Here is a 21,438-nt window from a genome sequence, read left to right as displayed (position 1 = left end):
GAACTTCATCTGCCACTTCTCTGCCCAGTTTTGCATCCTATCAATGTCCCACTGACAGCCCTCCACACTATCCACAACACCCCCAACCTTTGTGGCATCAGCAAATTTCCAACCCATCCCTCCACTTCATCCAGGTCATTTATAAAAATCACTAAGAGTAGGGGTCCCAGAATATGTTCTGCCATAGATTGCGGTGGAAGCCAAGTCCATGGATATATTTAAAGCAGAAGTTGATAGTTTCCTGATAGGTCAGGGCATCAAAGGATATGGCAAGAAGGCAAGTGTATGGGGCTGAGTGGGATTTGGGATCAGCCATGATGGAATAGCAGAGCAGACTCATTGGGCTGAATGACCTAGTTCTACTCCTATGTCATATGGTCTCGTGGATGCACAAGTCCTTTTGCACTGTATATTTTTGAACTGTCTCTCCATTTAGAAAATAGTCTATGCTTTTACTTCAAGCAACACACACAAAATGCTGGAGGAACTCAGCAGGCCAGGTAGCATCTATAGAAAAAAATACAGTTGATGTTTCGGGCCAAGACACTATAGCAGGATTCCCCTTCCTGCCGAAGGGTCTTGGCCTGAAACATCAACTGTACATTTTTCCATGGATGCTGCCTGGCTTGCTGAGTTCCTCCTGCATTTTGTGTGTGTTGCTTGGATTTCCAGCATCCACAGATTTTCTCTTGTTTCAGATACACTTTTGGTTCTTCTCCCAAGGTGCATGACCATACACTGTATTCCATCTACCACTTTGCCCATTCTACTAATCTCCTAATCTGACTAAATCCTTCTGCAGGTTCTCTACTTCCTCAAAACTACCTGCCTGTCCACCTATCTTTATATTGTCTACAAAATTGGGCACAAAACTATTAATTCCAACATCCAGGTCATTGATAAATAACATAGAGAAATGCTCCTTACACAGACCCCTGTGGAACACCACCAGTCTCTGGCAGCCAACCAGAAAAGGCTCCCTTTATTCCCAATCTTTGCCTCCTACCAATCAGCCACTGCTTTATCCATGCTAGTATCTTTCCTGTAATACCATGGGTTCTTAACTTGTTAAGCAGCCTCATGCATGGAATTTTGTCAAAGGCCTTCTGCAAACCCAGTACATAACATCCACCAATTTTTATTTGTCTATCCTGCTTGTTATTTCTTCAAAGAATTCCAACAGATTTGTCAGGAAAGATTTTCCCTAGATGAAACCATGCTGACTACAGCCTGTTTTCCATGTGCCTCCAAGTACCTCAGTTCCAACATCTTCCCAACCTCTGAGGTCACAGTATCTGGTCTATAATATCCTTTCTTCTGTCTGTCTCTCTTAAAACATAGTAACATAAAAAACCTACGGCACAATATAAGCCCTTTGGCCCATGATGATGTGCCAACCATGCACTTACTTTAGAAATTACCTAGGGTTACCCATAGTCCTCTATGTTTTTTCTAAGCTCCATGTACCTATCCAGGAGTCTCTTGAAAGACACTCTCGTATCCACCTCCACCACCGTCCCCGGCAGCCCATTCCACACACTCATCACTTTCCGCGTAAAAACTTAACCCTGATATCTCCTCTGTACCTAATTCCAAGCGCCTTAAAACTGTGCTCTCATGTTAGTCACTTTAGCCCTGGGATAAAGCTTCTGACTATCCAGACAATCAATGCCTCTCATAATCTTGTACATCTCTATCAGGTCACCTCTCATCCTCCGCCGTTCCAAGGAGAAGTTCATTCAACCTATTCTCATAGGGCATGCTCCCCAATCCAGGCAACATCCTTGTAAATCTTCACTGCACCCTTTCTATAGTTTTCACATCCTTCCTGTAATGAGGTGACCAGAACTGAGCACAGTACTCCAAGTGGGGTCAGACCAAGGTCCTATAAAGCTGTAATAGTACCTCTCAGCTCTTAAACTCAATCCCATGGTTGATGAAGGTCAATGCACCATATGCCTTCTTAACCACAGAGTCAACCTGCACAGCAGCTTTGAGTGTCCTCTGGACTCAGACCCAAGATCCCTCTGATCCTCCACACTGCCAAGAGTCTTGCCATTGATACTATATTCTGCCATCATATTTGACCTACCAAAATGAACCACCTCACACTTATCTGGCTTGAACTCCATCTGCCACTTGTCAGCCCAGTTTTGTATCCTATCGAAGTCCTCTGTAACCCCTGACAGCCCTCCACACTATCCACAATACCCCCAACCTTTGTGTCATCAGCAAATTTACTAACCCATTCCTCCACTTTCTCATCCAGGTCATTTAGAAAAATCACGAAGAGAAGGGATCCCAGAGACACACCACTGGTCTCCGAACTCCATGTAGAATATGACCCATTTACAACCACTCTTTGCCTTCTGTGTTCAGCCAGTTCTGAATCCACAAAGCAAGGTCCCCCTTGGATCCCATGCCTCCTTACTTTCTCGATAAGCCTTGCATGGGGTATCTTATCAAATGCCTTGCTGAAATCCATATATGCTGCATCTATTGGTCTAACTTCATCAATGTTTTTACTCACATCCTCAAAAAAAATTCAATCAGACTCGTAAGGCACAACCTGCCTTTGACAAAGCCCTGCTGACTATTCCTAATTATAGTATGGCTCTCCAAATGTTCATAAATCCTGCCTCTCAGGATCTTCTCCATCAGCTTATCAACCACTGAAGTAAGACTCACTGGTCTATAATCTCCTGGGCTATCTCTGCTCCCTTTCTTGATTAAGGGAACAACATCTCCAACTTGATGCTTTCCAAAAGCTCCAGCACATCCCCTTTCTTAATGCCTATATGCTCAAGCTTTTCAGTCCACTGCAAGTCATCCCGACAATTGCCAAGGTCTTTTTCAGTAGTGAATGCTGAAACAGTATTCATTAAGTACCGCCGCAATCTCCGGTTCCATACACATTTTCCCACTGTCACACTTGATTGGTCCTATTCTTTCAGATCTTATCTTTGTGCTCTTCACATACTTGTAGAATGCCTTGAGGTTTTCCTTAATCCTGCTCGCCAAGGCCTTCTCATGGCCCATTCTGGCTCTCCTAATTTCATTCTTAAGCTCCTTGCTACTTGCCTTATAATTTTCTAGATCTCTGTCATTACCTAGTTTTTTTAACCTTTTTTAAGTTTTTCTTCTTGATGAGATTTTCAACAACCTTTGTACACCATGGTTCCTGTACCCTACCATCCTTTCCGTCTCATTGCAATGTACCTATGCAGAACACCACACAAATATCCCCTAAACATTTGCCACATTTCTGCTGTACATGCTCCTGAGAAGATCTGTTCCCAATTTATGCTTCCAAGTTCCTGTCTAATAGCTTCATATTTCCCCTTACTCCAATTAAACACTTTTCTAACTTATCTCTTCCTATCCCTCTCCAATCCTATGGTAAAGGAGATAGAATTATGATTACTATCACCAAAATGCTCTCCCACTGAGAGACCTGACACCTGACTAGGTTCATTTCCCAATACCAAATCAAGCCTCTCCTCTTGTAGGCTTATCTGCATATTGTGTCAGGATACCTTCCTGAACATACCCAACAAACTCCACCCCATCTAAACCCACTGCTCCAGGAAGATGCCAATCAATATTTGGGAAATTAAAATTTCCTACCACGATGACCCCGTTATCATTACACCTTTCCAGAATCTGTCTCCCTCTCTGCTGCTTGATGTCCCTGTTACTATTAGGTGGTCTATCAAAAAAAAACACCCAGTAGAGTTATTGACCCCTTCCTGTTCCTAACTTCCACCCACAGAGATTCAGTAGACAATCCCTCCATGACTTCCTCCTTTACTGCAGCCGTGACAGTATCTCTCTGATCAGCAGTGCCACGCCCCCACCTCTTTTGCTTCCGTCCTTTCTGAAACATCTAAAGCCTGGCACTCTTAAGTAACCATTCTTGCCCTTGAGCCATCCAAGTTTCTGTAACGGCCACAACATCATAGCTCCACGTACTGATCTGCACTCTAAGCTCATCCGCTTTGCTCATGATGCTTCTTGACCTTTCAGTTTCCTAAGATCCTTCTCCCTAGTAAAGGCAACTTCACACACTCTGCCCCCGACACATTCGAACAACTGACATACTGCTAGTGCCTTCCACAGTGAAGATTGATGCAAAATACTTATTCAGTTCATCTGCCATTTCCTTGTCCCCAATCACTACCATTTTAGCATAATTTTCCAGCAGTCTGATATCTACTCTTGCCTCTTTTACATTTTATGTACCCGAAGAAACTTTTGGTATAATGTTAAGAAAGAAGAATGTCGGAACTTTTGAAAAACAACAGGATGGATAAGTCCCTGGGGCTGGTTGGATATACCCAGGTTACTACAGGGAAGAATTGCTGCAGCTTCTGCAATGGTCTTTGGATCCTCACTGGCCACAGGAGTAGTGCCAGAGGATTGGAGGGTGGGAAATATTATTCCTTTGTTCAATAAATAGGGATAACCCTAGGAATTATAAAGCAGTGAAATTTGCAACAATAGTTGGCAAACTATTATATATGATTCTTAAAGATGGGATGTATAGATATTTTTTAAGAAGCATAGTCTGATTAGGGATAGTCACCACAGCTTTGTTCGGGGCAAGTGCTTTATTGAATTCTTTTAGGAAGTGACAAGACATATTCCTGAAGGCAGAGCTGTGGATGTGGTGTATATGGTGTTTGAAGGATTGCCCCTCAATAATAATGAAGTTAGGCACAGAGATAATCTGTATTTACTAAGTATATTGGTGCTAGAAAGTTTGTGAACCCTGTAGAATTTTCTATTTCTGCATAAATATGATCTAAAATGTGCTCAGATCTTCATATATCCTAAACCTAAACAAAAAGAGCCCAATTAAATAAATACCACATTTATTGAGAATAATGATCCAATATTACATGTATTTGTTGGAAAAAATATGTGAACCTCTGAGAAAATGCCTTCTATAAAAGAGGATGTTCCAATCAATGAGATGAGATTGGAGGTATGGGTTGCAGAGCTGCCCTGCCCTGCTCTATAAAAAAGACATACTAAGTCAGGTTACTTGACAGAGCCTGCTCTTCTCTGTTTATGTACACCATGCCTTGATTAAAACAAATTTCAGAGGAAGTTTAGAAGAATTATAGCGATGCATAAAACTGGAAAAGGCTACAAAAGCATTTCTAAAGACCTGAGTGATCATCAGTCCGCAGTAAGAGATATTATCTACAAATAGAGGAAATTCAGTACTGTTTCTACTCTCCCTTGGAGTGGGCATCCTGCAAAGATCACACCAAGATCACAATATGCAATGCTGAAAGAGGTGAAAAAGAACCCAAGGGTGTTAGCAAAAGACCTGCAAAAATATCTAGAACTCGCTAAAGTCTCTGTTCATGTGTCCACTCTAAGAAAAACACTAAACAAGAATGGTGTTCATGGAAGGACTCGACGAAGGAAACCACTGCTGTCCAAAAAAAAGTATTTTTGCACGTCTCAAGTTTGCAAAAGACCACCTGGATGTTCTACAATGCTTCTGGGACAATATTCTGTGCACTGCACACCAACACCAAAATCTCATCCCAACTGCAAAACATGGTGGAAGGGGCACCATGGTTTGAGACTGCTTTGCTGCCTCAGGGCCTGGACAGCTTGCAATCATTGAGGGAACAATTAATTCAAAATTGTATCAGACATTTTACAGAAGAATGTCAGGGTGACATTCCATCACCTGAAGCTTAATAAAAATTGGATAATGCAACAATACAATGATCCAAAAGACAAGAGTAAATCAACTACAGAATGGTTTAAAAAGGAAAAAATTTGCATTTTGTAATGGCTAAGTCAAAGTCTTGACCTTAATCCTATAGAAATGTTGTGGAAGGACCTAAAGCCAGTAGTTCATGCAAAGAAGCTCACCAATATCTCAGAGTTGAAGCTTTTTTGTAAGGAGGAATGGCCTAAAATTCCTCCAAGCCAGTGCAGGACTGATCAACAGTTTTCGGAAACATTGGGTTGAAGTTATTGCTGTTCAAGGAGATCACACCAGTTACTGAAAACAAATGTTTACATACATTTTCCAACAAATACATAAAATATTGGATTATTTTTCTCAATAAATCAACAAATATAATGTTTTTGTATTTATTTAATTGGGTTCTCTTTATCTAGTTTTAGGGCTTACATGAAGATCTGATCACATTTTACTTGTACTTATGCAGAAATAAAGAATTCTACAAGGTTCACAAACTTTCTAGCCTCACTGTACCTTTATTGACTCAGTTCATGAGCATGGGAACTTACACAACTGAATACCTGTGTGCACACCTACTAAGTTTCCCTGGCCCTCCATGAACATTCAAAGAAGAGAAAAGGTAATACCCTGGAAAGAGTGATCTCCACGTATCTGACATGGGGTCCCCCACATTCACGATGGTTAGCCTCCAGATATTTGTTGCTGCATGAAGCCCAAGTTCTCTTATCTATCCTTATCAGATCAATCTATGATATTTCAATTTTGTTGGCTTGAGGTCATCTGACTGACCTATGTCAAATTCTCATTGAATGTAGCCCAGGGCTACAAGCACTATTGCTTTTTGCCTGTTTCCTTCTGCCTTTGATCTTAGTTAATTTCTTTTGTTCTGTCCAACTCAGGTTTGTTCAGATCAGTCTAATCAGGTCACCCAAACATTGGGCCCAACTGACAGGTTTTCCATTTTGCAAACCTGCCTTTTTACATAATAAACATCTTCTTCTCTGAGAATGGTCTCAGGTTTAACAAATTATTAGCAGAAACCCTTGGTGTTCACATTCAATTACTCTGATCAAGTTATCCTGGAGCAAGAGTTAATTCACTGAACAGTTCATAAAATGGCAGCTACAAAGACGGTCTCACAAAATGGGCACCTCCATTCCTGCCAACACATTGCAAGAACTTTTGCTTTGTCTGTTTCCACTGCCTTTGCCTTGTTTTCTGTTTACTAATTTGTAGATTGCAGTTTTTTTCTGGCCAACAATGGATTCTAATAAGCACCTTGATAAGGTTCCCCATGGTAGGCTCATTCAGAAAGTCAAGAAGCATGGGATCTGGGGAAATGTGGCTGCACAAATTCAATATTGGTTTGTCCAAAGAAGGAAGATGGTAGTAGTAGATGGAGATCAGTTACCAGTGTTGTTCCACGGGGATCTGTTCAGACATCCCCGCACTTTATGATTTTTGCAAATGTTTTGGATGAGGAAGTGGTAGGGTTGGTTAGTAAGTTTGTAGTAGACATGAAAATTGGTGGTGTTGTGGATAGTTATCATAGGTTACAACAGAACATTAATAGGATGCAGAGCTGGGCTGAAAAGTGGTAGAGTTCAAACCAGAAAAATATGAAGTGATTCACTTTGGAAGGTCAAACTTAAAGATTGAATACAGGGCTTAATGGCAGGATTGTTAACAGTGTGAAAAAATGAGGAATCTTGGGGTTCATATGTTCACATATGGGAAGTCCCTCTATTCTGAGGCTGTGTCCTTTGGTGGTGAATATAGAATATAGGGGTGCCCTTTTAAAACAGAGATTAGGAGGAATTTCTTTAGCCAGAGAGTGGCAAATCTGTGTAATTTGTTGCCATGGACAGCTGCGGAGGCCAAGTCATTGGGTATATTTAAGGCAGTGGTTGATAGATTCTTGATTAGTCAGGGTGTGAAGGGATATGGGGAGAAGGCAGGAGATTGGGGCTGCGAGGGAAAATGGATCAGCCATGATGAAATGGCAGAGCAGATTCGATTGACCAAATGCACTATTTCTACTCCTATATATTATGTTCTTATAATGGATTGGGGGAGAAGTGGTTTCCTTGGTAGAAGAATGAGAGTTGATGAAGATGTAAGGAGGAAATGAGATTTGTGTAACATTACTGTAGTGGGGTGCCTGATAGTCAAATGGTTATGAAGTGCTGAAATTCTTATTTATGCACCATATGATTCTATAACTAATTCTTGATTCCACTGTATTCCAGAAATCTATCTAAGGCTTAAATATACCAAATGATATAACATTCATGATATTAGCATAATTACTTCCAGAGGTTCATATAGTCATAAAAATGGGCCAGCATGTCCATGCCAACCGTACGCTCATTCCATTTACCAGAATTTGGTCTGTAGCCTGTGTCTACGTGATTCAGATACTCATCTACATACTTATAACTGCTCTGCTTTGCCCAGCCTTCAGCCTGTGCATTCTAGACAGCACACATACTGTTCGAGTGGAAAAAAAAATCTTGCTCAAATCCCATCTAATCCTCATACTCCAGACTAAAACTATGACCTCTAGATTTAGACAACTATGCTATGGAGAAACGTTTTCTGCTATTTGCACTATCTCTGTCCCCAATGATTTTGTAAACCTCCATAGATCTCTGCTCAGCCTCTTCTGCTCGTAATATAATAAAACCAGCCTATCCTACCTCTCCTCACAACAGAGGTGTTCAATCTCCATAATCCAGTGGCTGTAAAGATCATATTAATAATCTGTGTGTGTTGTTTTTGATTTGGGCAGCATGTTGTTATAATTTCTTTCTGAAAGCTTTTCTCATAATTTTTCTTACACAAGTTTGCTTCTTTTCCCCTTAGTTTTCCACTGATGCTTCCTCTCTGAGAAGGTAAGACATTACACTTTTTTCTTGGAAAATGAATTTACTTCATGTAATTTAAAGCGCTCTTTCTTACACATAGAGACATATTGATCAGCTTATTTTTTTTAAGCACAGGAACAACTATCTGTTCAGAGGGGAGAGAATCAAAACTGGCACCTGAAAACTAACTTACTACATTTGATGAAAGTGGGCCAGATGGAAAAAAGGTGTATCAACATTAGTGAAGGAAATTCACAGCCTTGGGGAGGCTAATACACTACAAATATCAACAAATTAACACATTTGGTGTAGAAATTATAAAACCAAATAGGACCAATCACATTGAGGATTGTGGATAGAGGTCCACCAAAATCAGATGGAAATATAAGAGCAAATATGTAGGAACTTTCATGAGAAGCAGAGAAGTAAGAAGTTAGTAATATTTGGAGTTTCAACCATTAACCAAGGCATTAACATTGGACAGGAAGTGCAGCATTCTGAAAATGCATTTGGGAGAACTTTTGTTTTAAAATCAACCATACACGAAGCCAACTGAACTTAGCTATAGCCTAAGCAATTTGAGAGAGAGGTAGTGGAAGAGTAACTCCACCATGGATGGTCCCAATCCCGACTGCAAATGGGGCTAGTACAGCCCATAAAAACCCAGAGCTACTAATGCCAACAGAAGCTCCAAATGTGATGTGATTCCTTGATGAGGATGGCTTGGTCCCAAATGCTGGAGTATTGAAGCAAGGATCAAAACATGGTATCAAACTGGATTGAGAACTGAGCACAAAACAAAATCGAGACAAAATCACTAGTAGGCCTTACAATTGAGACCTCAGTTCAGATGCTCTTTAAATACTCAATTCTTGGTGCCCAAAACATGATTGCCAATTTAGCGGGATCATACTGAACCCTTGAAGGGGCCACACCAGCTAAACATACTCTGGAGAGTTTGAGCGTCTAAGTCCTGGAAGCTGATGCAGTTGGGAGCATCTTGTAACAGGACCCCCTCCACTAATGCCGACTCCAGACAGCCCTGGCTGCTTGGAGAGGCAGTGGTAGTAGTTATGGATGAGAGCTGAATCTAAGATGTCTCTTTCAGGCAGCCAGCACCTCTTCTCTGGTCTGAATCCTTCCCAGTCCATGAGGTACTGCTGAACACCCCAAACAGTATGTGAGCTTAAAAGTCTTCTCACTGTAAAGACCTGTTCCCCATTGATAAACCTGGGTGGTAGCGGGGCTGATGATAGTAGGGCTAAGGGGCATTGCAGATAAGTTTTAATTTAGAGATGTGGAAGATGAAATTGGTCTTTAGGGTCTCGGGGAACAAGCTACCAGGTTTACTTACTTCAGGACTTTGAAGTGTCCAATGAACAGGCTGCCAACTTTCTAGATTCCAACTTTAGGGGCACATCATGAGTGGACAGCCAGACCTGTCGACCAGACTGTAAAGTGAGTCCAAACGATAAAAAGGTTCTTGGCCCCCTTCTAGCCAATGATGCCATTCCTCCAAAGCTAACTTAACCACAAGTAGCTCCCAATTCCTGATATCATAGTTCTCCTCTACTGACGATTGCTGCCTGGAGAAGAATGCACACAGGTGCAGTTTACTGTCCGAAGGTGACTGTTGAGACAAGACAGCACCCACTCCAATATCTGAGGCATCCACCTCCATAATGAAGGAAAGGTCCGGGCTAGAAGCCAAAATGGGAGCTGTTGTGAACCACTGTTTAAGCTCTGCAAAAACAGTCTCCGCTTCATTAGTCCAGATATAAGGGCCTGTGAATTTCTTAGCCAGCACTGTCAGTGGAGCTACCACTGAATGAAGTTGCTGATGAAATTCTAGTAGAAGTTTGCAAACCCCAGAAATCATTGGACTTGTTTAATACTGGATAGTGATGGCCACTCTCTGCCTGCCTGGGTCTTGGTAGGATCCATCTTGAGATTGCCATTGGAGATGATGAAACCCGAAAGTGAAACAGTCGTCACAGGAAATTCAGACTTCTCCAACTTGACATGTGCCATGTGCCTCTTTAAAATGTCTCTGATATGTGTGACATGCTCATCCATGGATTTTGAGAAGATTAGGGTATCATCCAAGTAGATGAAGGCATACTTATGGAGAGTATCCCAGAGCATGTTGTTTATAAAAGCTTGGAACATGACTGGAGCATTTGCAAGGCTTAAGGGCATAACCAGGTTCTCATAGTGCCTTGTTGATGTACTGAATGCCGTCTTTCACTCATCACCTTCCCTTATATAGACCAAATCGTATGTACTCCATAGGTCTAATTTTGTGAATACTCTCACTCCTTAGAGCATCCTGAAGCACATATTCATGAATGGAAGAAGGAAATGATTCTTGGCCATTATGTGGTTTAATCCTCTATAGTCAATCATGGCCGCAGGCTCCCATCTTTCTTTTGTCTGCACCAGTTGGTGAGGTGGAAGGCCGAATGAGGCCTGTGGCAATAGTCCTTGATGAGGATAGCTTGGACGCAAATGCTGGAGTATCTGAAGCAAGGATCGAGACACGGTATCAAAGTGGATCAAGAACTGAGTACAAAACAAACACGAGACAAAATCACTAGTAGTGCTTATGATAAAGTGCTAAACCTCAGTTCAGGTGTACTTTAAATACTCAATTCTTGGTACCCAAAACATGATTGCCAATTAGCAGAACCATTCTGAACCCTCAAAGGCTCAGCACCAGCTAACCATACTCTGGAGAGTTGGAGCAACTAAATCCTGGAATTGTATCACCAAACTTCTCATTCCTGGGAGAGGAAGGATCTTCAAAGGTGGGCTATACCTGGGGACAACTTGAAAGGCTAGCCCAAGACAGAAGAGTCAGGCATGGCTGCTGTTTATGGCCTATGCCCCAGCAGAAGTGATGGGCTACAGTAAGTAAGGAGTGGAAGAGCATTTTGGTTGCAGTGATCATAATTCAGTTAAAATTAGCATAATGCCCAGATTAGAGTGAAAGCTCTAAACTGGGCATTGGCCTATTTCACCAGATTCATATGGTTTAGTGAAAATGAACTAGAGACAGCTCTTTAAAGTCATGGTGTCATACAGCATGGAAATAAATTCTTTGGCCCAACTGTGCATGCTGACCATGATTCCCATCTACGCTAGTCCTATTTGCGCATGTTTGGCCCATATCCCTCTAAATATTTCATAAGAGCATAAGACGTAAGAACAGAATTAGGCCTATCAAGTCTGCTCCACTATTACATCATAGCTGATGAAATTTTCCTCTCAATCCCAATTTCCTGCCTTCTCCCCATATCACTTCTTGTCCTGACTAAACAAGAATCTGTCAACCACTGCTTTAAATATACATAAAGACTTGGCCTCCACAACTGCCTGTGGCAACAGATTCCACAGTTTCAGCGCTCTCTGGCTAAAGAAATTCTTTTTCATTTCCGTTCTAAAAGGACGGCCCTCTATTTTGAGGCTGTGCCCTCTGGTTTCAAACTCACTCACCATAGGAAACATCCTCTCCACATTCACTCTATCAAGGTGTATCACTATTAAATAGGTTTCAATTAGGTCACCCTTCATTCTTCTGAATTCTAGTAAATACAGGGCCAGAGTAATCAAATACTCCTCTTCATATGACAAGCTGCTCAAAGCTGGAATCATATCCGTAAACCTCATCTGAACCCTTTCCAGTTTCAGCACATCCTTTGTAAGAAAAGGGGTCCAAAACTGCTCCCAGTACTCCAAGTGAGAACTCACCAGTGCTTTATAAAGTCTCAACATTACATCCCTGCTTTTATATTCTAGTCCTCTGGAAATGAGTGCTAACATCACATTTGTCTTCCTCACCACAGACTCAACTTGCAAATTAACCTTTAGAGAATCCTGCACAAAGACTCCCAAGACCCTTTGCACCTCAGTTTTTTGTATTTTCTCTCCATTTTGAAAATGGTCAACCCTTTCATTTTTTCTACCAAAATGTATGAGCATACACTTCCTGACACTATTCTATATGCCACTTCTTTGCTCATTCTCCTGTCTAAATCCTTCAGTACCCTCTCTACTGCCTTGAAGGTACTTGCCTCTCCAACTATCTTCATATTGTCTGCAAACTTTGCAGCAAAGCCATCAATCCCATCATCCAAATCATTGACATATAACATAAAAAGTATCAATCCAACACAGACCTTTGTGGAGCTCCACCAGTCACTGGTAGCAAACCAGAAAAGGCTCCCTTTATTCCCACTCTTTGCTTCCAGCCCAACAGCCACTGCTTTATCCATGCTAGAATCTTTCCTGTAATACCATGGACTCATAATTTGTTAAGCAGTCTCATGTGTGGCACCTTGTCAAAGGCCTTCTGAAAATCCAAGTACACAACATTAAATGATTCTTCTGTTTATCCTGCTTGTTATTTCTTCAAAAATATTCCAAATGTTTTGTCAAGCAAGATTTTCCCTTGAGGAAACCATGTTGACTACAGCTTATTTTATCGTGTGCCTCTAAGTACCCCAAAACCACATTGTTAATGATCAACAACATCTTCCCAACAACTGATCTATAGTTTCTTCTGCCCCTCTCCCCTCTTGAAATTTGCAATTTTCCACTCTTCCAGAACTTCCGATCATCATCTGGCCAAGTGCCTTTTCAATAGCCTTATTAAGAGTAAAAAGGTGGTTAAGGAGAGAGAAGATCCCCTTGGAGATCATCAAGACTACATATGTCTCAACCCACAGGAAATGGTTAGGATTTTTAACCAATATTTCTGTGGTAGTTACTGAAAAGAAAAGTTATGTTTGCTCAAGAATAAGGGAAACAAATGGAGATGTTTTGAAGAAAAGTTGTATTGTGGCAATCACAAGGGCCTGACCAAGTACCTCCTCATGCTCTGTGTGATACTAGAGAAGTGGCTCTTGCAAAAATATTTGTTTTATTGCTAGCCACTGGTGAAATTCCTGCAGATTGGAAGGTGGCTAAAGTAATTCCATTGTTCAAGACGGATACCAAGGAGAAGCCAGGAAACTACAGGCTAGTCAATATGACATCAGTGGTGGGGAAGTTACTAGAGGAAGTTCCGAGATAGGATCTACCAGCATATGGAGGAGTCAGATTGGCTTTGTACATAAAAGTTTTTTTTTTAATTAAGTGTAATTGTCAAGTCGGAGTTCTTGTTCTTTTTTGAACATGTGCAGCTTCCCCACTTGAAAGAGATTGAATGCGCCTACCCGAAGCTTTTTAACCGGATTCCACTCAATGACCAAACAACTTTTCCTTTTATTTTTCGCAAGTGCGGCAGTTTGATAGTTCCGTTAGTCAGCAGTTATTTGTCATAAGTAATCAGTCACAAGGTTAAGGTGAAAAACTGGCTGCCTCTCGGACTCCGTAGGCGAATTTGGACCTACACCTCCGTTTCTCGAATGGACCGTTACGGCCTCCGACCGTTATGGTTTCAAACTGGGCGAACTCTCTCGAAGGTTCGCGAGCTCTTCTTAAGCCTCGCGCCGTTTCCAGGAAGTGCCTGCGCGCGATGATCCCCGTGGTGGAGTTAACGCAGTGACCGTAGAGCTCTTTTCCATGTAACAGTCTCAAGTCATTTAAAGTTCGGCACCTTACCGCAGATTACAGCGCCCGCTGCGGGGTCCGCCCAAATGTTCCGGGCGGAAACAGCCCCCAGGCAGTAGGTTCTGTCCGGTCTATCAGTAAATTCTTGCTCTTACTTTTAAATTTTGTTTTCTTTTGCCTCTAGGTGCTAATACTTTACAGAAACTCAAGTTTGAATTGACAGCAATCGTGAACAATAGCCAGATCAGAAATGCTGATCAAGTCAACTAGTTCCCAAAGAGAACTTTGATAGGCCAATCAGATACCGTAGTTCACCGCTGCTCAGCGACAGAACATTAAAAAAAATCATATGTACAATTAACAAACATTAAAAAATAGTAGAAATACTGGAGTCATGCTGATCATGATGAAGTCTGCTGGAGAGAAGCATTTATACACATGCTGTCGTCCATAATTCAGAGAGATTGGAGGATAAGGTTACAGGGTGACAAAACGTGACAGGAGCACTTGGAACTAAAAACTAATCCCTACCGGGAGAAAACAGCACCTGATATTTCCGCACTGATCTCCAGCAGTTTAAGGACTAAGTCCAGCCAGAACATAACTCACAAGTGCTCTTGAAAGTCAGGTATTAACCCTACCTGCCAACAACCAAGCATTGCCATCCTGGTCCCCTTTATGATAGCTTATGGAGAAGCATGTGACTTCCCTCCTAGAGATGGTAGGTGTTTGTGCACTCGACTCTTGAAGGCTTGGACCCCATCATCACATATGTTTCCAACCACAGCATCTGGAACGCTGTTCCAAATTCTGATAGCACAGTGAAGGAAGCTTCTATCCAGTCTGTAGGTTCTCGCATCAGTATAAAAACAGCATGAGTAGACATAGATAAACTTGATGGTGTTAATGCACCATCAATAACTCACTCTAAGACGTAAAAGCGAGGTATCGGCTTTTATTGACTGGAAGAAGGAACAAGCCGTGAGTGACCAGTATACTACATCCTGGAGACAGAGAGGCCGGGCTCAGACCTCCATCACCTTTATACAGGGGTCTGTGGGAGGAGCCACAGGAGCAGTCATCAGGGGCATGTCCAGACAGGTATATGTAGTTCACCACAGGTGTGGTGCACCATCTCTCATAAAATGAAGGCAGCATGGTGTGAAGGTCTGCAGGGTTGTGGCTGGTGTGCATTTTGTATAGCACAGTAGCTGCAGCAACCTGTCATCTGAGGTGTAAGCTACTGATGGTTAGCTTCTCACGAGCTGTGGCTTCATCTACACCTATAATCCTGAGAGCCTTTCTTTGAATGGAATCAAGCTGGCTGAGGACACTCTGGGAGGCATACTCCATGATACTTCGTTCCTGGGCTTTGTAAACCGTGGCTCTGCCCTCTTTGTCTAGTTTGGGTGCTACTTTCCGCAGAGCTCCAAGCCTTTGTCCAGCCTTGTTTGAAATAGTGGGAAGGTGTTAATCCCACACCAACTTGCTGTCAATATTAGCACCAAGGATTACTAGCTCCTTCTTTAAATCCAGCTTGCAGTTCCCAAAATGCAGGTTGAGGTAGATGGATTCCTCTTCCTAGACATCACCATCACCTTGCACTTAGTAGGCTCAAAGGTGACATTCCAGTCATCTGCCCAGGCTTTCATCCTGTCAAGATTCCTATTCAGGCCTGCTGTCTCTGTATTACTCTCTCCTGCACTAATTGATGCAAATAGTGTGGAATCATCAGTGTACAGGTATAGCTTGTTACTGTATGCATCAACCAAGTCGCCAATAAAGATGGAAAACAGAAGTGGCCCAAGTATTGAACCCTGTGGATGCATTAATGGTTGAAAAATCAGAAGTCTGACCAGAGATAACAATTTTGTATTTGATAAATCTTTTAGAGTTTTTTGAAGAGGTAACCAAAAGAGTAGGTATGGGTAGGGGAGTGGAAGTTGTCTTTTCAGATGTCAGCAAGGCTTTCAATAACATCCTGCATGGTAGACTTATCTGAAAGTTTAGATCCTATGGAATCCAGAAAGAACTAGTTAGATGGACACAAAATTGTCTCAGATGTAGGAAGAAGAGGGTGCTGGTTGAGGTAGTTTCTTAGAATATAGGCCAGTGACTATTGATGTACTGCAGGAGCTGGTGCTGGGTTCTTTGTTATTTATTGTTTATATAAATGATTTGGATACAAATCCCCAAGGCTTAGAGGTAACAGCTGCATGGCCATGTGCCAGCGGCTGCAATATATCAATTATTTTGTATGTGTTAAATAAGAGGAAGACCCCATCAGACACAATAAACAAACAATGCATGCTATTAAGGTTTATATTCAAATAATACAGGCATAACAGTTCTGAAAACAGTGTGAGTGCATTTTAGTGCACCCAAAAGTACATGTTTTGAGGCCCACATATATAATATCACTACAGAGTTACTTTATCCTCTCATCCATTCCTGATTATTTAGTCAAAAAATTCCAATAAATTCATCAAGGATGGTGCAGAAATTTAGAATCTACCTGCACTGTACTTTCTCTGGAACTGTGACATAATATCCTATATTTCCTTTTTGCATGACCTCATGTATGGAATGAACTATCCAGATGGCATACGACCAAAAGCTTTTCACTGTATACCATTACATGTGACACCAATGAAACAATTATCATTTCTTTTTATTACTCACTCATTTTCCAATCTCTTTGCTATTACTGATATTAAGCAATGTATAACTGTGTCTGGACATTTTTCAGACTCAGTAAAGAAATTCTTGGAGTTTATACATGGTCTTTTTACAGCTGGGTAAGCATGACCTTAAGTAGTTTTGTTTTCAAATCCATGCCTCACCCATCTATATCTTAAAATTAAACTTTTTTATTCAAGTAGTAATTATTAACTGAAAGATTTTCTGGGTCCAATGAAAAAATATGGGTACTCCAGACTAGAATAATACATTCACAGCAGCCTTTGACAAACTGCATTTGCCACATTCTAAACATAAGTCTGCATTACATTCTTACAAAAAAAGTTCACTTTAGCTGAAATTCACTTCAGCTGAACTTGTCTTAATTATCTAAAAAGCATCCTTTCAGCATGTATGGAAATCAACGAACAGTTGAAATTTAGAGACATAGAAAAGTACATAACAGAAACAGACTCTTCAGTCCATCTAGTTCAGGATTTCCCAACTTGGGGTCCGCAGACCTTTTCCTCAATAGTATTGGTCCATGGTATAAAAAAGATTGGGAACCCCTTATCTAGTGCATGTTGAAACCATTTAAACTGTCTAATCCCATCAACTTGCACTGGGATCATAGCCCTCCATACCCCTACTATCCATGTACCCATCCAAACTTCACTTAAGCTTTGAAATTGAACCTCCCTGTCCGCTGGAGAAATTGTGGAAATCAAAATGCAAATCATTATCATATTTTTTGGGACTACCCTGTTATCAAAGAGTATTGGAGGGGGATACACAATGCCCTACAAGACATCTTTAAATGTGAAATACCCTTAGAGAGTAAGACCATATATTTTGGATATATACCTCAAGAATGGTTGAAAAAAGAACATAGAACAGTACAGCATATTACAGGCCCTTCGGCCCACAATGTTGTGCTGACCCTCAAACCCTGCCTTACATATAACCCCCCACCTTAAATTCCTCCATATACCTGTCTATTAGTCTCTTAAACTTCACTAGTGTGTCTGCCTCCACCACTGACTCAGGCAATGCATTCTATGCACCAACCATTCTCTAAGTGAAAAAGCTTCCTCTAATATCCCCTTTGAACTTCCCTCCCCTTACCTTAAAGCCATACCCGCTTGTACTGAGCAGTGGTGCCCTGGGGAAGAGGCACTGGCTGTCCACTCTGTCTATTCCTCGTAATATCTTGTACACCTCTATCATATCTCCTCTCATCCTCCTCCTGTCCAAAGAGTAAAGCCCTAGCTCCCTTACTGTCTGATCATAATCCATACTCTCTAAACCAGGCAGCATCCTGGTAAATCTCCTCTGTACCCTTTCCAATGCTTCCACGTCCTTCCTATAGTGAGGTGACCAGCCTGGGGAATATTCCATCAGGCCCCGGGAACTTATCCGTCCTAATGTATTTTAGCAACTCCAACACCTCCTCTCCCTTAATATCAACATGCACCAGAACATCACTCATATTGTCCTCACCGTCATCAAGTTCCCTCTCAGTGGTGAATACCGAAGAGAAGTATTCATTGAGGTAAATATTAATTGAGATAAATATTTAATGAATATACTTTTGGTGGCTGGTAAAAAGACTCTTACTAGGAAATGGTTATCACAGAAGAGCCCAACTTTAAATGCATGGATGGAAATTACAATGGACATTTACAAAATAGAGAAGATAACAGCATCTGTTAATCATAAGCTAGAACAATTTGATTCATACTGGGAAAAATGGTTTAACTACATAATGCCTCATAGGCCTGATTTTATTCTCACAAATCAATGAATATGTTGTAAAAAAAATATCACTCCCTACTTGTATATAGTTTTTTCCTTTTGCTTGTTTTTTCTCTCCACCCTTTTCTATAAGTGTATACCTCAGATAAATACTATGTGGAGATTTGTGACGTATATGATTATATGATATATATGTACAATGTCTGAAATACATCTTATGGAAATGTTTGTTTGATGATGAACTTCAATTTCAAAAAAAATTTCAAAAAAGCTTTGAAATCAAGCTCGCGTGCATCGCTTGTGCTGGCAGCTTATTCCATTCTCTCTGAGTGATGAAGTTACCACTGATGTTCCCCTAAAACTTTTCATCTTTGACACTTAACCCTTAACCCATGACCTCTGGTAGTCCCACCCTACCTCAGTGGAAAAAGCCTGCTTGTATTTACCCTATCTATATCCCTTATATTTTTGTATATATCTATCAAAACTCCTCTCAATCTTTTACATTCTAAGGAAGCTTTCTTTGTTAAAGTAAACTGCTGGTAAATGGCACAATTATCAACATCAGCTCAAATCCTTTTTATATTTATGTAAAGCTTTTATTTAAAGATCCTGATTGATTGTTATTCCTCTTCCAGGTTTATACCAACCCCACCACCATCATTAGAATCAGATAGTAACAATGGAATCAAGATGCATGGACAATATGTCCCACCAGAAGGTAATATATTTGGGATATTGAACAGCTACATGTATTTCCCTGTAAATCAAAACTATGGAAGTCTACAAATATTTTACCTCAAATACATTGATAAGATAAAGAACAGATAGAGATATAAGTGTAATAGATTTGTAATAGTACACAGTCCAAATTCCCTGATATTAACTGGGTTTACTTTAATGTGAAAGACATAGAAGGGGTGGAATTTCGAAGTTCATAGTACATTTATTATCAAAGTATGCATACGTTTTACAACCTTGAGATCCATCTCCTTACAGGCAGACACAAAACAAAAAAACCCAACAGAACCCATTATAAAGAAGATCATCATACACCCAATGTGCAGAAAAAAAACAAATCATGCAAACAATAAAAGTTAGTAAATGGCATTCAGAATTAAAGTTTACAAAAGTGAGCCAACAGACACAAAGCTAGGCATACTGCAGCAGATTCAGGGGCAGGTCACATCCTCAGTTCAGCACAGAGCCAAGTAAAACTTCACAGAGCAGCGAGCTGAACCGGCCCATCCCTTGCCTCTGGCCCTGACACCCTGACCTTTCCAATTGGCCCTGAGCTTAAATCAATCAAACCTTGGGTCTTCCCTTGCTCTCAGGCCCGGGCCCAGGTTCTGCTTTGACTCTGCCTCACCTCCACTTGCCTTGCCTTAGTTCAACCACATCGAATCACCTCCAAGTCCACTCCAGCAATGGCCAAACGTTAGCTTATTCCCCACTCTTGGGCCTGGACCCCACTATCTCAATTAGATCCACCATGCCATAACTATACTGCACCTTTAAGACTTCAGTTTACACAGCAAAAATGCCAGGTCATACAGGCAGTTCCAAAGATGAACTCCAAAAGAGAAGTTATCAGCTATTGTTTGCAGTGATTGTTTACCAGAAAATGTGTTATTAGTATTTAGTTGTTTTCTTTGTTTTGTTTGCCGCTGATGAGTAGTTGCTGAGCTTCACCAGCGCCATCTTAAATCAGAATTTCTAATGTGAACCATTGTCCTACAAGAGAAGGGGCAGGTCCGGGCCTAATCTCAGGGAAGAAGAATCCCTGAAGATAAAGCGCCAGCAAACAATGCGACCAAAGGTGACGTTCTTCAGACAGTGCACAGAACTATTTCTTTTCATTCTTCTTCTTTCAAATATTATTCTGCTACTATTACAATGTATGATTTATATTTTGATGTTGTGTTTTTGAGCCTTATGAGCGATCTGGCACTTTGTAATCTCTGAAGGGAGTTCAGTGAGGTTTGTGACCTGGAGGCCAAGAAGACAGGGTGAAAGCACCTGATCAACTCCATTTCTTGCCAGTTAAGGCGTTGAAGATTGAAATCACAACAAAAGAAAATCTGTAGATTTTGTAAATTCAAGTGTAATGCCCTGGTTCATATTTTTACCGTTATGCTGTATGTATTTCATTTAGCAATTCTGTAAGATCAGTCTGTTCTGCTTTCAAACAACACACACAAAATGTTGGTGGAACACAGCAGGCCAGGCAGCATTTTGTGTGTGTTGTTTGAATTTCCAGCATCTGCAGATTTCCTCGTGTTTGTTCTGCTTTCAGTTTGGGTTATTTTTGAAGATAAGGGATGATGAGGAATGTGTGCTATCCTATTAGGATGGTAGAACTGAGTGGAGGGGGTTTTCTGGTGAGAGACACTAAAGTTGGGCTTGGGGTTTTTGTTTGGCGGGAGATGAAGAGAGAAGACTCTGGAGAGAACAGGGCATAGAATTTGATCCGGAACGGGACCGTGATTCAATGAAGCCAGGGATGAAATTGATTGAGGATTGATAAAGGATTTGGTGAAACGTTGAGTTTTAACTTGTGCACATTTGACTGTTTAATTAAAATGGGCCTTTTTTGTTTTTGTTTTTCTTTACTAACCCTTTAGTTAAGTTAAGATTCATAAATATTTTAATCATATGCAGTGTAGTGTCTGTCATTTCATGGCAATAATTTGTAACAGAGTAGCAAATTACAGAGCACCCACACAAACTAGGGTATTGGGCTGGGAGAACTGTCTCAATCTCATGAGTTTGACAAGACCTGAGAATGTCTTCCCTAGACTTACACAGCCAAGAAAACTAGGGGGTTTCATTGTGGGGGTATCATCCAGG

General features: G+C 41.0%; 1 protein-coding gene across 6 annotated transcripts in view; it reads left to right on the top strand.

Moving 5' to 3' along the window:
• Positions 1 to 21,438, top strand: part of LOC140731559 (uncharacterized) — a 281,877-nt gene that overhangs the window by 210,282 nt on the left and 50,157 nt on the right. For all 6 annotated transcript variants that reach the window (XM_073053074.1, XM_073053075.1, XM_073053073.1 and 3 more), the window contains 2 exons: positions 8,600 to 8,628; positions 19,227 to 19,309. In XM_073053074.1, the coding sequence (XP_072909175.1) occupies positions 8,600 to 8,628; positions 19,227 to 19,309 (112 nt within the window). The remainder of the gene's footprint in view (positions 1 to 8,599; positions 8,629 to 19,226; positions 19,310 to 21,438) is intronic.

This window comes from Hemitrygon akajei, chromosome 8 (genome assembly GCF_048418815.1).
Source record: "Hemitrygon akajei chromosome 8, sHemAka1.3, whole genome shotgun sequence".
NCBI lineage: Eukaryota > Metazoa > Chordata > Chondrichthyes > Myliobatiformes > Dasyatidae > Hemitrygon > Hemitrygon akajei.
The sequence above is the reverse complement of the archived record's forward strand: the minus strand, read 5'-3'. Positions and strand labels throughout refer to the sequence as shown.